Source organism: Coffea eugenioides, chromosome 10 (assembly GCF_003713205.1).
Source record: "Coffea eugenioides isolate CCC68of chromosome 10, Ceug_1.0, whole genome shotgun sequence".
NCBI classification, from domain to species: domain Eukaryota; kingdom Viridiplantae; phylum Streptophyta; class Magnoliopsida; order Gentianales; family Rubiaceae; genus Coffea; species Coffea eugenioides.
Window position 1 is genome coordinate 4,862,335 of NC_040044.1, and position 18,790 is coordinate 4,881,124.

Consider the following 18,790-nt stretch of genomic DNA (forward strand, 5'->3'; position numbering starts at 1 on the left):
TATCATCATCAGTATCGGTACTAGTGATACAAACATTCCCTTTTTTTCTTTTTCCCAAAAGGCTGCTAACTCCACTTCTAAGAAACTTAAAAACATGGAGCCAATGGCAGCTTTTTTTGATGAAGAATGGGAGTCTTTGAGCAGAATGTTCTCCACTGAAGATGCAGAGTTCATGATACAGCAACATGGGCATGAATCCCTGTCAAATGACTCTGACAGCAGTTTGTTCTTCCAGACAGCAGCAAATTTCTGGCCCGTTGGTGATGCTAACATTGAAAATGTGGCAGGGGTTGGTGAGAGTTTTTTGTGTTGCGATAATATCATTGATTATAGTAACTTCCTAAATGTTTCTCAAGACAGTAGCAGTAGTAATGCAAGTGATACTAGTATTGTTTTTCCCAATCTGAGCTATGAATTCCACCAGGCTAGTGATATTAATGTTTTCCAAGTAACAAATGGTTCACCTGAGTCCATGGATTTTAATGCGATGGATGAGAAAAATGATAACTCCTCAGTTCCAGTTTTCCTTGATGGTCTCGTGGAGGACATTATCTCTCCAAGGGAAGTGATGGGTAGTGAAAAAATGAACAATGCAGAGACTCAGCCAGCAAGCAATGGCAATTCAGCTAATGAATTGCTGCTTAAAAGGAAGTTCAAGAAATCTAAACTCCAAACTGAAGCAGAACCTGTTGAAAATTCTAAGAAGAAATCTCGAGTTCCGAGAAATGTGAGTAAACTTTTACAACTGGATGTGTAAATTTAATATCTCTTTGCGGGCATCTTTGATTAGTCTTTGTTACTCATGCACTCTGGTTTCTGAGCAGGTTCAGAAAACTAAAAGGACTGTGCAGCCCAAATCCACGAAGAACCAGAAGGCACAGCAAATTAACAAGGATGAAGAGGAGGCTAATGGTGCACAGAATGGACAGAGCTCCTGCTCTTACAGCTCAGAGGATGATTCTAATGCTTCTCAGGAGTCAAATGGAGGAGAAGCTTCAGATAACAAAGGGCCAGCCCTCAACTTGAATGGTAAAACAAGGGCCAGCAGGGGGTCTGCAACTGATCCACAAAGCCTCTATGCAAGGGTAAGAAATTCACCAGCCTTGTATAAATATTCAGAATTTAGGATGATGAAAACATGATCTAGTTTGGATTACAGGATTCTTTACTAAAGATTTGATTGTTTGTATTGCAGAGGAGAAGAGAAAGAATAAATGAAAGACTGAGAATCTTGCAGAATCTTATCCCGAATGGAACTAAGGTAAACTTCAATAATGAATTGAAAGTGCCTAATTCACATATTCTTCACTACAAGAAATAGGTATCATCTTGCTTTAGTGGGATTTGGACGAAAAAAGTGCCTAACAGATCCTGATTGTACTTGACAGGTTGACATTAGCACAATGCTTGAAGAGGCAGTCCACTATGTCAAGTTCTTGCAGCTTCAGATTAAGGTAAGAACAATCCGACAATCCTGTCTTAATTTGTCAAGTTCCTTCCCTGCTTTTAGCTATCTAGTTTGATGACAATTTTGGCTAAGTCCTATGCTCTCGTGTCTCTGCAGTTACTGAGCTCAGATGATATGTGGATGTATGCTCCTATTGTCTACAATGGACTGGATATTGGTCTGTATGGGAGGACTTTCCCCACCCTATGATCCAGGAAGCAGCTGTTGCAATTTTTGTTTTTCATTTTTTTAATTCTTTATCTGCTGCCAGAGGAGAAAGAAATACAAGAAAAGGACAAAATTGCAGAAAAAAAAATGCAAAAAGACTGTACAATCTGACTTGTAATTGCTTCTCAGAGTCTCATGTTTGATCATGAGTAATAACTTACATATTTTAGATTAGCTTTTGCAATTAAAGTATTGTTGCACATGGCTCTCAAAGAGTATTTCCATTGTACCAAAGATTAAGATTCATGAATCTATTCAATCAACTGCACATTTGCAATCATGATCCTGATTCCTGAACAACTCAATTTTATGCTACATGTAAAGAATGAATGTGAAGAGTCATAAAATATTATTCCTGCTTGCATTATTGATCTTCAACAAAACACACCTGTCGCTAATGCTAATTGATGGTCATATTTTATGACAGCAAATTTTGCATTTCTCTTCAATAACTGTCCCCTTGATATGAAAATTTGGATGTGACAAAATTGGTTTAAGCATTACGAGCTTGAAATTATGGTTTTAATCGCTTCTCACCGTGCAATTTCTAGTTTGCTGCAAAGCCCTCGAAAGTTTCTAAGAGCACAGCATTGAATTTCACAAGTTTAATAGATTATGTTATGATACCTTTTCACGTTCAATTGTTCAGCATTGGGAACAAGTCAGTTAATAAGAAAAAGAAAAAACTCAGAAGTTCGGTCTGTAGTTTCGTAAATTCAATTCGTATGTACTTGTACAAAATTATGCCAGTTTCCCTTCATGAATCTCAAAAGGGTTGATCAATTTTTATACCGTTATTCTCACTTTACAATCATTAGGGTGGAGGTAACCATTCATTAGAACGTATGATTAGCAGGTCCCCCCCCCCCAACACACACACACAAAGACACTACAAGTCTTACAAAAGAGGAAGGAGAAGTGAAAAAGGGTTGAAATAATATCAAGTGGCATTAATTTGGAGATAGATCTATCTTGTAGATCTTAGTAGGGCAGGTGGATTTTGACATAAATTGCCTCGATATTGTGATTATACTAACTTGGCGCCCTTGTTTTTTTAGCATGTCTTTGATAAACAATTTTTTTTTTTTTTTAACAATTTTGTCTACAAGTGCTTTCTAAAAATACACAAAATTTTTAAAATGCGAAGCATAGTTCATTTGCACCTCTAACGCCACAGCTCCCACCTTGGTCCGCCACCACTTCCTACTGCCACTACCCCGCTTGCGGTAATGGGAAGAGGGAGAGGGTGGCAATAGTTGGAAGGGAGGAAGAAGAAAAGAGGGAATAAAGGGGGAAAAAGGAAAAGAAAAACAAAATAAAATTTTAAAGTTTTTCATCTACTTTCTAAACATCCAAATACATAAAGGGTATTTCTATAAATTTTACTGCAAGTTACATTAAAGATTTAAACAAACTATAAAAAATATACCATTCAAGTGAAGCTAAAATTCAGTCGGAAGACTTACCGTGGATTGCCCTTTTCCATCCCACGGGTGTTGTTGCTCCGAAACTTATTTTGATTATTGCATTAGGGGGAAAAAGGGATCTTTCAATCAGACACCTTAACAGATTTTATGATTAAACTGAAATTCATCCAGAGTGGAGAATATTTTTAAGGATGTTTGGTCCCTGTGATACTCATAAGTCATACCTATTGTTTGGTAGTATATTACTATGGAAATCATTTAATAGGAAACATTAGAGATATTGCCCCTATTATTTCTCTGTTATCGGGTATTGTTCTAGTTTCGAATTAATTAACTTTTTAGTAGAATGAAATCGATTCCAAGCCACCCGAGCAAAATAGACCCATAGTAGTGGCGTTTATGATTCCCGTTCCAATTCCAACGCCAGAACATAAAACTGAAAATTGTAGTGGTGGCTCCTATGGAGTTTGTCTTGTCTATAAGCCTGTTTTACCATTGAGCTTTTTGAAATGCATTATTGGGCTTGAAATGAATCGATGATACAGGTTTGATGACAACTTTCAGTCCATCAGGAAATTGTTTGTTTTTCAGGAGCAATAGGATTGGGCTTTTTGAACTTCATGATAGGGCTTGAAATGATACAAGTTTGATGACAACTTTCAGTCCTTGAGGCATTGTTTGATTCGGGGGAATGATAGGGAAAGGAAATAAAAAGAAATAGAGGGATAAGATTTTCTATATTTGGGCTAATTTTTTATGAGAAGAAAGAAAAGGATAGGGAGAAAAAGGAAGACATAAGATCTAATTATTTTTTATTAACTTACTTTCTATCTCAAAGTGAGTGGAAATGGAGGAAAAGGAAATCAAGATTCATGAAAATTTTGAAATTTCTTCTACTCTCCTATGTTTTCTTTTCCACTGAAATCCTCTACTTTTCTTTCTTTCATGCCAAATAGTATAGGCAATACCGTCAAAGGATGAAGTGAAGCGGATTGTGTTTGAGTTGGAAATAGAGCTGTAAACGAACCGAATCGAACCGAGTATCTCATGTTTGAGCTCTGTTCGTTAAGCAGTTCGAACAACGTTCGTGTTCGTTCGTTAATTTTCGAACTCCAAACTAGTATTCGTGTTCGGTTCGTTAAGTAAAATTCGTGTTCGAATTCGAGTTCGAGTTCGGCTCGTTTAACATAAACGAGCCGTTTGCAAACATGTTCGAAATGCTCGAATCCAATTTATTTTATGCCTTAAATATGCCATGCAAATTATTAATCATTCTCAAAAATAATTAAAGCACTAAGTGACTAAATTCTATTATTCAGTAACTATATAACTAACATTAACATAAAAGCAACAAATAAAACAAAGAAATTTGCCCTCCAAATATAAAAGTCCAGCCATAAAATTAATCCTAAAATTTGTCAAATGATAATTATGTCTATGTTCGCGAACGTTCGTTAAAACTCGCGAACATGTTCGTGTTCGCAAACGTTCATTTAGCATGTTCGCGAACGTTCGTTAAAACTCGCGAACATGCTCGTGTTCGCTCGATTATTAATCGAACAAAAAAATTCGTTCGAACTCGGTTCGTTTAAAATTTCGAACGAGCCTTTCACGAACACGAACGAGTCGAAACGAACCGAGCTACTGAACAGCTCGGTTCGTTTAACAGCTCTAGTTGGAAAGAGATGGTGCAGCGGGGCCAAATGGTTTTTTTTGCCTTTTTTTTTATCAAGTTTGTTGGGGTATAATCATACAGGATTTACTGACTGTGGTTCGGGATTTCTTTTAAGGAAGATAATCCCTTTCTTTATACACACCCTATAGTGTGAGGAAAGAACGACAGAAAGCCTCAATTTTTCTACCGAATGAGCATGAATGATCAAAGGATAAAGTGCCCTGAGTTTATTACTTTTCTTTCTTAAAGAAGTACAAAGAATGAGCTTTGGTTGAAATTTGAGAACAAATGATTTTGACATCTATAATATATATATATATATATATATATAATGGAAGAGCTTCCTATTGGTACAAACAATTAATGTCACTTAATATTATACCAAAAATACCCTCTAAATTTATTTTTAAACTATTCAAGTTCTTTCTTTCTCTTTATCATGATCATAAGTATATTTACTCACATTTCCGCTTTTTCTCGACCATCATTTTAAATACAATAACTTCCTAAAAAAAATAGTATCCATAAGGGATTGAATAGAGCAAAGCAAATGCGCGACACTTCAACATGGATCCATTTGCAGATCATCTCTAGGATAGTCAATGGGGTCGGGCCAACCCGAGTTCGACTCATTCAGCCCCACAAAAAGTCCGATTAGCCCGACATTTTAGTGAACCGGTTTGAATTTGAGTCTAAAAATTAGGTCCGAATTAAATATGAGTCGAGCTTGAACCTCAACAAGCTCAAACCCCATATAGGTCCAACCCTTTAATTACCTATATATATGATATTTATATTTTTTATATTTTGTATAATTATATATCCAAATATATTATTACTAAATATTAAGTATATATAAATTACAAAATATAAAAATACATCTGAAGACTCTTCTATGAGCTTTCTTGAAAGCCAATATTAGTAATGCATAGCTAAATCTCTAACTTTTCTTATTGGTTGAGTAAATTTTTGTGTTAGTATAATATTGGTTGATTTCTTTTTTGGTTTAGAAACACAAATCATCAAACATGTTTGGATTTAAATTATAAGGCTATAAAAAAGTTTCAACTTTTGAAGATGTATTGGTTTATGACCGCATGTTTTATTACTATTTTTCATGTATTTTGAACAAATTAAATATAAATATTGTTGAAATTTTTTTGGTTTATATACTTTTTAAGAATTATTATTTGTTCTTGTTTAGTTTTAATATTGTAGTCCTGTAAATGTTAAATTAGTTTTACAACTTAATAATTATAGTAATTATATTAAGAAAATTAAGAAGTAATAAATGAATTTAGGTCAAACCCGAATAAGACTCACAGCCCGATTATTACGTGAGTTGAGTATGAGTTTCATATTTATTAACCCGAAACTTATAGCCTGAAACCCAAAGATGTTACAAATTAAATGAGTTGAATTCGAACTTATGAAAGCTCGGCTCATTAGGCCCGATTGACAGGCCTAATCATCTCGCGGATCCTTGTGTTAATTGGTGCAACTTGTTCATCCACATGCACACTTTTCTCACTTCTTTTTGACCATCTATATGTACTAACTTCTACAACAAATTGGGACACTCTTAGACATCTTTTTAGTGACTCTTGAGAGCAATTAGGAGCAAAGTAGCTAAACTTTTTTGTATAAAAACACCTAGAGATTTAGGAAATTTTCCAACATTTTCATAGCAAGATTTGTAGTAGAAATTCTATCGTACTTGAAAGATTTGAAGACAGAGTAGTAAGAGGAGCATGGAGGAGCTTTATCACTACATTTGAAATAAGAGCTCTTCATTTTTAACTCTTTACTTCTTTACATTCATTTATTATCTTGTTGCAAGAGAAATAAATGGTTGTACTTGCTTAAATATATTCATAGCTAAACTACTTTCTCATAAAATTGAGATGGATGTATTTGTATCAGGATTTGCAATGATTATGGTTGATTGTTGCTAATTATTGCACTTGTTATTTCATGTATTCATGTTTTATATTTGTGATTACTTGATCGCTAATTGCAAACCATCTAATGTATTGTTAGGAGCAATGAAAATTATTTTCAATAATAGATTTGGATTCATAAACCCTAAAGAGTATACTTACGAAAGTAGATATACATTTAGGTAGATTTTTAAAAAGTAATTTTACACATCTTAACGATCTTGTATCTAATTATTCAACCATGAAAATGGGTAAGTGATAGATATATGCATAACTTGATTCACCGGTGAAATTGGGTTTAAAATACACTAGAACATTACTCCTTGGTAAAATATTAGTCAATAGTTTCAATCAACTTAATCAATTCGAATCTAGAGCAAATAGAGGAGTCAAAAACCTTAGGAAGTGTCTTTTATTGATCCTCAATTGTTGTTTCTTTTCATCTCAACAAGTATATTTTCTTGTATAATTTTTACCTAATTTTTAGTTGTTCAGATAATAAAAGAGTAAGTTTACAAGATTTAATAACTGCAATTGTTCCTTATAGAATCGATCATAACTCGTCTCGACTTGTATACTTGCATACTTGCTGAGAATGATAAATATTTATTACTTGATAATTATTACTTGACATACAAGTACAAATGCACAATCAGTATATATGATTCAGTATGGCAATAAGGGTAAAGAAGTAAATTGATTTACAAAGGAAAAAACTATTTGTTTACAAATTGTATTTGTATAGTACTTATTTGTCCAAAAATTATTTGCATGAATCATAAGCATATCTTCTAAATTATTTTTTTATTTTTTCAATCAATTTTTTATTTTATATACATCACATCACAACAATCATTATAATAATTATTTCAAATAATATTTTAAATAATCTATTATTGACGATAATCCTTATTCCAAATATTCCAATTAATTTGGTGATAATCTTAGATTCGGAGCCCCAAGTCCAGAGCCCGTATTAATCTTCTAATAGCAGGCCGAGCTCTCTCTCTCTCTCTCTCTCTCTTTTTCTCTCTCTCATTCATTGTGCGCCACCATGACTTCGGCGGAGCAGCCGCTGAAGAAGCGGAAGATATTCGAACAATTTAAACAATCATCACCATCACCGCCACCTCCACCTCCATCTGCTCCACCGTCACTACCAACACCACCACAACAACAACATCCGCCACCGCCAGGAACGCCGCCAGCTCAGCCTCTAACGCAGGAAGAAATTTTTCGAAGACAAGGAAACCTCGAAGAAATTCGTAAAGTCTACAATTGCCTCAAGCAAATCAAATGCTGCATCGCCCAAGAGGAGCAGGAGCCCCGTCACTTGCCCGAACTAGAACAAGCTTATCTGTATCTCATCACTGCTTCCCGAGGTTAGGAATAAAGTTGATCATTACTGTTTAGCCCCTCTTATTTTGAGAACTCTACGTTTTTATACCCAAGTTTCTGTTTGCTAATTTTCTTGTTCGGTTTTAAATGCGGATGTTAGATTGGAAAGGAATTTAGGCTAACTAAGTTTAGGGTATTTTGTATTTGGAATAACCGGAGCCAATTTCGCATTGAGTTAAATTTCATTTATTATCTCCTGAAGGTTCGATCTGTTAAGCGTTGGAACATAGAAGGACTTGTAAGAACTGAGGAAAAAATGTGGTAGAAGTGGAGAGAGAGGTGTTGAAAATGAAATCCTACTTAACCTCATATGACTCAAGCTAATTTTCACTTTAGGCTCCGCTTAGGCAAAACCAGCCTAATTCAAACCAGCACTATATGTTTATGCTTTTTTTTTTTTTTTAATTCTTTTGACGAGCTCAAAGTTGTGTTTGAGCTTAGATTCATTACTTTTTCAGCTAGTTAAAATGAGTTTTTATTGAGTCAAACAGGAGTATAGCACGAATAGCTTGATTGGCTCGTAATAATATTTGAGTAGCATGCCTATCAGTCTCCCTCAGCTTGAGAAGTAAATAAATTTGCTTGAGCGTGGTTTTCATTGCTTGACAAAGCAATCCCGAATAAGCTGTTGCAGAGGCAAGTAGCTTGATCAGTGTGTCAGAATAAGCTCTTATTGAGCTAAGTAGCAGAGTTCAATATCATGCCAAGTGGTCTAACAATAAAATGGCTGAATATGTGCAGCATTTAAATATATATGCATGATGGTCTAACATCAAAGTTGCTCTTATGTTTTTAGTTGAGTCCTACCAAACAAAAAAAAAGTACATTTCTCTGTGAGGTTTTGGCAGGAAGGTAGTTTACATTAACTTTATGAATTATTAATGCTGACTTTCAGGCTGTACAAGTGTACAACGTATAGTAGCTGATTTGATTCCCAGATATGCGTCATATTGTCCTACTGCACTTGAAGCAGCAGTAAAGGTTGTTATTAATATGCACAACTGCAGCTTGGCATTGATAAGCAATGGGGAGGATTTTGACGGTGTTGCATTTGAAACTGCCGAAGCATGTATTTTTGGTCTGGTTGATATCTGCGGAGCTGCTGCAAAGGAAGCACCAACATCATCGGTTATTCAAGGCATTTGTTCGGCAGTTTTTCTGAGTGTGTTTACCTTCTTCATATCTTCTTTTGAGGGGAAGGATATTTTTCAAATTATTGACAAGGAATCTCTAATGATTCAAGATGCCAAAGAATTCACTTCTGAGTTCAAGGAAAAGTTTTTGGATGAAGGAGATTCAAAATTGTTGAAATTACTTAAATTTCGTGCTGTAAGTTTCCTCAGGTTATTCTTTAGTTGCCCAAAACATTCACTTTCAGCATGCTTTGAGCTCTTCGACTCTACTGCGACAGATGCGACAAACATGGGAGGACATTACTTTCTTCGTCAACTGACAAACAGGCTTGATGATGCTGTTTCTTATAATTTGACTCATGAAAGTGATGATGAAAAGCCATCTCTAAGTTCCATGGGAAAAATTTGTCAAGGCAACAATGTTGGTGCCTATCGACACTTAGAAAGCAACCTTGTTCCCAGAAATGTTTCTGCAGTTTCCAGGAACTGCATACTAAGCCTGGTGAGTTTTTAGTGTTGCTTTAGATTGTTGATTTGGTACCAATATTATGTTGAATTCTGGTATGTTCTCTTTTCCCCCTTTTGTGCAAAACTTAGATTTGCTTGAGTCATGTCTGTGAACAACATTGAAGCCTTTTTACAACCTGAGATCTAGATAGATATTGTTTGTATCCATATTCGTTAGGATTGGTAGGGAGAGAGCAGGGGATGGAACGTGCCCATGAGAATCTATGGATGGCTTTCCATATATATTCCTGATTCTGGAGATATAAAATTACCCTTTTGCATTGGTTATCCAAGCAAAGTCACCACTAGTTTCAGGGCTATAATTACTTGACAGACTTGCACCTTCAAGGTATTGAAAGATTTATATAACACAATATCAAGAGGCCTTTCAGGCTTGGTTTCAGGTGCTCTGAAATCTATGTGAAAGGCTAGTTTGACGAACTTCCAAGAGCTGTATTCTGTTTGAATATTTTATTCTTTACTTATTTTGGTAGTTGAAGTATCAATGTTGGCTTATCATATAGCCCAAAAGGAAAAAATTCTGGAAACTGTACCTGAATATCTTCGTTATTATCATTTTATTTGAAAACTACATGGATGGAGCCTTTGTGTGTTGGTTATGGTCTATTTGAGGTGCAGAAAAGAGGAGGATCAACAACAAAATCTGCACAATCGAAGAAAAAATAATAAAACTGAAAAACTGAGAAATAAAACAGCAACAGATGACAATGGCAGAAGAAATTCATGGCAAATGAATGGCCTCAAAGTCATCAGTATCAAAGGCAAATTCAGATACATGGAAGATGGAAAGCATGTGGAGACATCTGAAGACATCAACACAGTTACATTTGTATCACATGCAGCCCATGTGTGTTCAAGAGTCATGGTTTTTGAACTTTAATGCTTTAGTTTAATTGTTTCTTTACTTAGTCATAGAATTTTTGGATGAATCATCAAATGACATGACCCGTAGATTGTACATGTTGTAGCAAGTCCCAACTATAAATAAGGGACTCCAGAGTATTGTCAATACAAGTTCACAGCTACAACCAGGACATGAGTTCAGGAATTCGTAATAAACAAAAGCTAAAAAAAAAACTTACGACAGTTAAGTACGCAGCTTTATACCTGACAGGAGCAATATTCAGATTTTGCTGGGTTATGTACAGGATCTTTGAGTGAATTGTAAACTATACTAATGAAGTTGTTTGGAAAGAAAAGGAAGGCGAATTTTATTGATAAGGAAAAAACTTGTATCTATGATACATTGGAGTCCCCTATTTATAGTTGGGATTTATTACAATATACATGTATAATGATTCATCGAATAACTCTATGACTTAGCACAGAAACAATTACAATTCAATATTGAAATCTGAAAATCATGATTTTTGGACACAAATGGGCTGCATGTGCTATGGTAGTAGTTGTACAGATGTCTTTGAGATGTGTCTACGTGCTTTCTATCTTCCTTGCCGTCGTGTTTGTCTTTGATACTGATGACTTTGTGGCCATTCGTTTGTCTTAAAATTTTTCTGCCATTGTCATCTGTTGCTGCCATTGAATTTTGCTGCCAGTGTCATTTGTTGCTGTACCTATACTTCTTGACTTGCCATGTTTTATCTGTCAGTTTTTAATTTTACTATATTTCATTGATTGTGCTGATTTTGTTGCTGATCCTCCTATTAAATAGCTAGAATTCGATGCAGATAGTATGGAAATAGTATGTGGTGGCTGTGGTGGAAAATTACAAAAAAATAGCAATTGATGCAGATAGAGGGTGAATATCATATAAAATTCATAGCAGTGCAGTTGTTCTCCTACTTAATGATGGACCAAATTAGATTCAACACTTTAGTAGATGATGTTGATCTTATCATTTGTCCCTAGGCAACTGTTCTGGTATTGTATTAGATAATCACCCTGATAACTATTCCCAGCAGACACTCTTTTATTTATTTTTTTGTGATATAGAGAATATTAAGTTATGCATCTTTGACCTAATTTGTTGATATAAACTTCTACCATGTGCCTGTCTATTTATTTATTTTTAATTTTTTACACTTCTTGTTCTTGTTGTGTATTCTTTGTTCCCCAATTGAATTGCCAAGTTATATTGTCAGATGGTTGGTAAATCAAAATATCTCCTCATGTTTTGGTCTTCAGTTTATGACCATCCATGAAATGATTGATCTAGTCTTTACACACATCCTCATGAAATGCAACTGGTGGAATCTTTTTTTTTTTTTTTTTTAAAAGTCAAATTAGAATGCCACAATGATAACTGCGACTGTGTTGTCAGTCTATGGTTCTCCTTCTCATGTCCTGTTTCCGACGTTTTCTGTGCAGGTTCTTGGGAAAGACTCATCCCTGAAAAGTTGGATTTTCTCTAGGTACAGAAAGTTACGTGCATCAGTAGCTTCAGAGATTGTTTCAAAAATTACTTCTCTTTTGGATGGAATATTTGAATCTTTCACAGAACAAGTAAATAGAGAAGAAACCCAAGCAGATGATAACGAGAGTGAACGTAGCCAATCCAAGTATGTTAGTCAGTACTTGGTTTCTAGGGAACATAGTCAACCAGAATCATCATCTGAAGTTAGTGGGAAAGATTTTACTTCGATAATTTATGATAAACCTTGTGCAGACAACATGACTAGCAGATTTTCAAGCTCACATTTGAAAAGAAGCAGCTCAGTCGATTACCATTCAAGTGCAAGTCCCTCCATTGATAGTGGAGGGTCAAGGTCCATGGACTTTGATTTTGGGGGCCCAGGAGATTCATCCCATTCTAGGTCTTCTGTTCCAAGAGACTTGTTGAACCGACATATTCCCTCGCCTATCACAAGAACACCGGGGGGCTCAAGGAGTTCACTCCATGGTGTCCAAAGAGAGAAAAGTCAAGTTTTGAGCATGGACGTCTCTTCTCCTATCTTGAGGTCTGTCAGTGAAGCCATGAGTTGTTCTTTTGATTCACCTAAGAATCCTTTGTCACTGGGAAATCCTTCAATGAGTAAAGTGGTTTGGTACTCTGATGGTGACCCGGCAGCCATGGATGTTTTTGCAGCTTCTAAACAGCTTTGGTTGGGTCCTTTAGGTCCTGATGCATCTGAAGGATTTGTAAGGTCTCAGTTTGAGAAGTTTGGCCCCATAGACCAGTTCATCTATACTCCGTTCAAAGGATTTGCCTTAATAGAGTACAGAAACATTCTTGATGCTTTCAAAGCCAGGGAGAATATGCGAGGACATTCAACTTGGGGTGCTAGTCTTCAGATAAAGTTTTCAGATACAGGGTCTGGAACTAGGGGGGATATAAATGGGGTTGCTGTTGGTTCAACTTGCCATGTTTACGTTGGTCATGTTTCAAACAGATGGGTCAGGGATGAGGTAATGAATGAAGTCAACAAAGTACTCCATAAGGGACCTCGCATGGCAACTGATCTTATTGGTGAAGGTGCATTGCTGATGGAATTTGATACACATGATGAAGCTACTATTGCCATGGCTCATCTGAGAAAGTGGCGCAAGGAAAGTGGTATCACTCTTCTGCAGTCACATGGAGGTCCTGCTGATGTGATGCATTTCGAAGGAAATAAGTATTATGGTAATAATATAATTGATGCTCAAGCACCGTCCGAAAAGCCATCTGATGGTTATTTGCCCAGGGTATCACGTTTGTCTTCTATGGTTTCGCAGTTACGAATGAAGTATAATATTCCTCAAAACCTGGCTCATCCTGACACTCATTTATCTGGAAATCATCACATTGCTTCCACAAAAGAACAATTACCAACGAATATTCTCTGGATTAATATCCCCCAAATGAACCCCATTTTTCTCACTGATGATGAATTATTGGCCCTTTGTAATGTTGCGATCAACAATGTTGGATCTATTGTCAGGTTGACAAGACAAAATATATCTACAGGTTCCTGTTGGTTTGTTGAATGCAACAGCATAGAAACAGCAAGAACTCTTCTAAGCACTCTTCGTGATTGTCCAGAGATATTCTTCCAAATTGAATTCAGGTTAAATTACTGCTGATGCTTCTTTGTTTCAATCATTTTCCTTTTCTGTTGATTGATGATTTCGGTTTCTGCTTTATCCTTGAAACTAGAGTTTTAGGGGTAAGCTCATTCACTTTATACTTTTTTGGGTTAATACAAAGAAAGACAATCTTAAAATAAGAGGCATCTTATTTGTAATGCTGATTTTATTGAGCAAACCGTGTCCTACAACATGTTATCAGTTGGTTTTGAGACTTTCAAGAATTGGCTTAATGGTTTTCGGTTAGAAAATGAAGGAAAAAAAGGAAAAAAAACATAAAACTGAACATAGCCTCAGTTTTGCTGGTGCAGTGAGGGACATTCTATTGATTGCATAAGGATGTTGAAACGAGCTCTTTTAGATTAGATTTTATAATTGGTCACCATAAAAAATGAAGAATAGCAGGCATGTGCAAATTAATTGGGTGGCACTTCATTTTTCCTTGACATATCTATGCATTTGTTGGAGGCATCTCATCCTTTCATGCTTTAATTTGAGGACTGAAGGAAATAAATTCATGTTTTCTGAAACTCATGGGTGCCGTTGCCTTTCAGCATGAAGCAGTTGCTAGACTCATATTTTGATTAGCCTAAAGCATCATGCTATAGTTCATGCTTTGTATAAAACTAGTGGTATAGGTGCACTCAAAGTTGTGCAAATGTAGGGAATTAATCGAGGAAAAGAAACAAATGGACAGTGAGGCTAAACTTTTTCAAGTGGTGGCACCATTTTACCCATTAGTGTGAGGCTAAAGGAAATACAAAAAGTGACAGAAAAAGTTAACTCCAACCCCTTTCTCTGGCTTTGTCAAGTAATAAGATATCGGTCCTGTTGTTATAATATTGGGCGCGAACAGATTATCTTCTACTTATTCTTCTTCCTTCCATCATATATGTATGGTGTCAACTACTACAGTCCTAACAGAAGTATGTCCTAATGTTTTCAACAGTCATCCTGGAAAGCTCCAGACCCAGCTCCTGGTAAAGCCTGATGGCAATGCTCTGGAGCTTACATCACCCAGACTAAAGCCAGAAAATCATGGAGTCATGAGGCAAGGTGGACATGCATTTCAGTCAAACTGGGCCCATGTTGGTCATTCTGGCAGGCATGAAGTTCGGTCAATAACTCCTGAAGCATTGTTTGTTGATCCTTCTCATGGAGGTAGTTTTTGTTATCTTATAAGTTTATGTGCAGAGGATGGTTGCATATATTGAACAAAAACTACATGTAATCCTTTATTTTCCTTCGTATGCTGGAGAAGAGTAAAATATTTTCAGTGTTTATGTTTTTCTTGTTCATGCTCAGGGGGTCATGTTGTTTCAAGTTCTGCTGAACAGATGTGGATGTACAGAAAGCCAGAAGCAGAGCTGCATTCTGGACCACGAAGCATTCCACATATATCTGCACCAACTGTTGGGCCTTCTATTGCACCACCACTACCAGTTCAAGCGCCTTATTTCCGACCTCTTAATTTTCCACCAAATAGTTCATGGGATGTGCGTGGTTTGAACAACCATATGCCTATAAATCCAATTTCACCTCGTGTAATGCCGAATGTTCATCGCAATCCAATTCCACCACCATTTATACCAGCTTCTGTGACTCCGTTAGCTCAATTTCATGGAAACTCAATGCCTTCATTTGATCAGATGTTTTCTGTTCCTGCAGTTACACCACCTCCCCTCATAGCTCCCTTACCCCCTTCTCAACCCGATGTCCAGCCTCCATTACCTCCATCCCAGCCTCCACCCCCACCTCCACCCCCTTATTCTCAGCCACCTGTCGCTCCTCCTCCGCCTACTTCTCCACCTCCACTTCCACCTTCAGTATCTTCTAGTTCAGAATATAGTAAGCAGTCTAATGTACAACACAAGTGGCAGGGAACCTTGAGCAAAAGTGGTATACATTACTGTACAATTTATGCACAGAGAGTTGATTCTGATATTTGCAAGTATTCAGATGGGATGGTGGAGCCAACAGAGTACATATCTAATTCCCACTTGATTATTTGGTAAATTGAATTTGAAAGACTTCTGAAACTTTCTTATTGCTGTCTGTCCAGATGGCCTATTAAATTAGATATGACAAAGCGCACTGATTTCCGGCATGTCAAAACAACATTTTCCAATACTCCGCCACACAGAGTGAGTTGTTGAACACGCTATTCAATTTCTTCTCTCTCCCTCCCTCCCTCTCTCTATCTCTCTCACACACACACTGGCGCACCCATAAACACACATACATTGTGGTAGCGCTACTGCCTTCTACAATATCTCAGTTCCTAAGCTTTGTCTTGGTCTTGTATGTTAGCCGGGCATCAAAAGTAGGTAGTTTCAATTTGTTTGGCAGATATAAGTGTTTTAAGTGTATTGAAATCTTTTTGTCTGACTGCTAGAAGATCATGGATGAGGCTGGTACTTTTGTTTGCTTTTGTTTCTAAAACTAATTTTTTTAAATGTTCAGGAATTATCTGGAGTTTCCTTTCTAATTGTTATCACTTTTATTTTGTTTCCTTCTAATGGTTAGTTGATGGAAATAAGGCTGCGCATGCCTAATCACGTCATCTTATCTGAAATTTTTTGAGCTGATTCAAATTAGTGTAGGTCATAAGATTTTGGATTATGGGTAAAAACTCTTTTTTCTTTTTTCTATTTCTTTTTCCGTCATTAGTTACTTCACAAACTAGCTTTACAAAGCCGAGTTAACTGGAGTTGTAACATGACTTAATTTTATATAATGGCCTTCTCAGCTCTCCTTCCTTTCCTCCAAGAGACTTGAATTGTGTTCCCCATTTTATATTTGCTTCTCTATACATCCTCTTGCAAATATGTATCTTATCCCATGAGATCTGCACAAGGCAAGTTTTTGGCTATTTCTATGATTTCAGTTATTCGAAGTCTTTGTTTCTTTCATCCTTTATCCTGGATATCTTGATTATTTAAGCTGGTGTGAAATGTAACAGTACTATATTTTATAAATGTGATGCAGAGAGAAATATGCTGGTTGCTTCCCTCCTCTCAGGACGACAATAAGGGTGTAAGTTTATCCTTCTCTGCTTTTTAAAATATGGATGTTTAAACCAGGTACACGGGAGCAATGATTTGTACACAATTTACCATGATTTATCGTAAATGCATACCCTTATATTTTTTAACCCCCTTGCTTATGGTAACTTTCTTGATTTTAGCTTTCTAAATAGTTAGTGGAATTAGACAACCCGTAAAGTTCTCAATGTGGCAAGGTATTAATGGGATTCACTGAAAACTCTTCGTGCTTGCACATGCCTCTTATTTGGTGGCATCATCTCCTCCAATTTATGCTTAGCTGATGATACTGCATCTTGATGCAAGATGAGATTCTCATTTTGCAGAAGCTTTATGCTATTGTGTCAAATACCTTCGTGGATTTGATTTCTGGTGAAATTTGACTAACTAAATGTAAATTCATTGACTACTATAAGGGTACTATTCTGTCTGGTCTCACGAATACTTGTATTCTTGTGCAGTTTCAAGATTTTGTAGTATACTTGCAACAAAGGCAATGTGCAGGAGTAATCAAAATCCCAGCCATGAAATCCATGTGGGCAAGGCTTCTTTTCATTCTTCCGTATTCACCCGATGTGTGTTCCATGCTATCTATTGCTCCTAATCCCTCACTTTGCCTTCTTGGTTTGGTCTTGCCTAAAGAAACAAACTTTGAATGGGTTTGACCTGTTGAGTGGTGGAGGTAAGGAAGGAAAAGGAAGATTGACTTCTATTAGGTGACATGTTTCTTACTAGTATATTTCAGATGCCTGAATTCTCCAAGAATTTTGGCATTGATTAACTTTTGCATGAAATATCGTAGTTTCATTCAATACCCTGTAAATCAGCATAAATTTCTGATAGTCTGGATGAACTCCTTTGCTAGGTAATATCTTCATGAATTTGTAAGCATTAATTAGTCTGATGTTGATAAAGGTTGCCTATTTTTGGTGCATTGCTAGATATAAAATCTTATGTTCCAAAGTGTTCATATATGTTATCTTATCCAAGCTTAACTTTGCTGGTTCATAGCTAATCTCTTCGGAGTTTGGATGGGAAAGCAGCTCAAGGAGATGTTAGTAAACTTTAAACATCTTGTTTTAAGTTTGTAGAAGTCTGTATATGAATGTGTATCATCCACAGGATGACTGATGAGGATGACTAATTTTTCCATCTTTAGCTTTGTGATATGCTCAGCCACAAAGGTTCCGCTTTAGATTTCTTTCCCCTGTGCCAGTATGCCAGCATAGATTCCACGTTAGCGAATAATTGATTGATCTCATAGTCTTGTGCTGCGAAAATGATAAAAGGTGTCACAGAATTAAGTAGGTTTTGTGAATGCTTCCTGTAGTTCCCTCAAACTTTAAAATTTGGATGAAATGATTGAAATTTTATTGCTACCGCAAGAATCAGGTTGTCAACCAAGTTATCCTCACTCTACTGTAATTGGTTGTTGAGAATTTGTTCTCGGTACGTGTAGGTATAGTGAAAGTACCCCATTAATGTTAAAAATACGGTTCCACAGTCTTTGTTTATAACCTCTTTTGGACGTCAACCTGAACCTAGGATTTGAAGCAGCGTTGGAGTAACAATTGGCTAATAAGTAGTAGCTTTTATGGTTAATTGGCCTCTCTCTCATTTTTGCCATTTCAAAGGTAATTGTAAAATTAAAAATGTTGAAGGAAAATCAAGATAATTTTAAAATTTCTGCACAAATTCCAGGAAAAGGTATTATGATCACGCTCATGACGGTGTACTTTGTTCTTACCAAAGGCCCTTATATGCTCCTACCAAAAGAAAAAAAAGAAAAAAAAAATTGCATGCGGTACCCACTCCTTTGTCAATCCACCTTTTTTTTTTTTTTAGGGGTTTCAAAAGCCATCTCTCTCCTGCACTAATTTCCAGGTAAAAAATAGGACTAGAGCGAACTTCCAAAGTTTACCTTTTTAAATTACAAAAAAGTTT

The 18,790-nt window shown here is 36.2% G+C and overlaps 2 protein-coding genes across 2 annotated transcripts; both read left to right on the forward strand.

Moving 5' to 3' along the window:
* The first annotated feature begins 94 nt into the window (after positions 1 to 94).
* On the forward strand, positions 95 to 1,657 carry LOC113749306 (transcription factor bHLH85-like). The gene is made up of 5 exons (XM_027292993.1): positions 95 to 727; positions 825 to 1,085; positions 1,196 to 1,261; positions 1,389 to 1,454; positions 1,565 to 1,657. Exons 1-5 carry the CDS (start codon positions 95 to 97, stop codon positions 1,655 to 1,657), a joined length of 1,119 nt encoding a protein of 372 aa, XP_027148794.1.
* A 6,114-nt stretch (positions 1,658 to 7,771) lies between these two features.
* On the forward strand, positions 7,772 to 17,769 carry LOC113749307. Its single transcript, XM_027292994.1, has 8 exons — positions 7,772 to 8,099; positions 9,011 to 9,750; positions 12,105 to 13,783; positions 14,752 to 14,963; positions 15,108 to 15,783; positions 15,865 to 15,946; positions 16,791 to 16,838; positions 17,308 to 17,769. Exons 1-8 carry the CDS (start codon positions 7,772 to 7,774, stop codon positions 17,509 to 17,511), a joined length of 3,969 nt encoding a protein of 1,322 aa, XP_027148795.1. The 3' UTR covers positions 17,512 to 17,769.
* Positions 17,770 to 18,790: the final 1,021 nt, after the last annotated feature.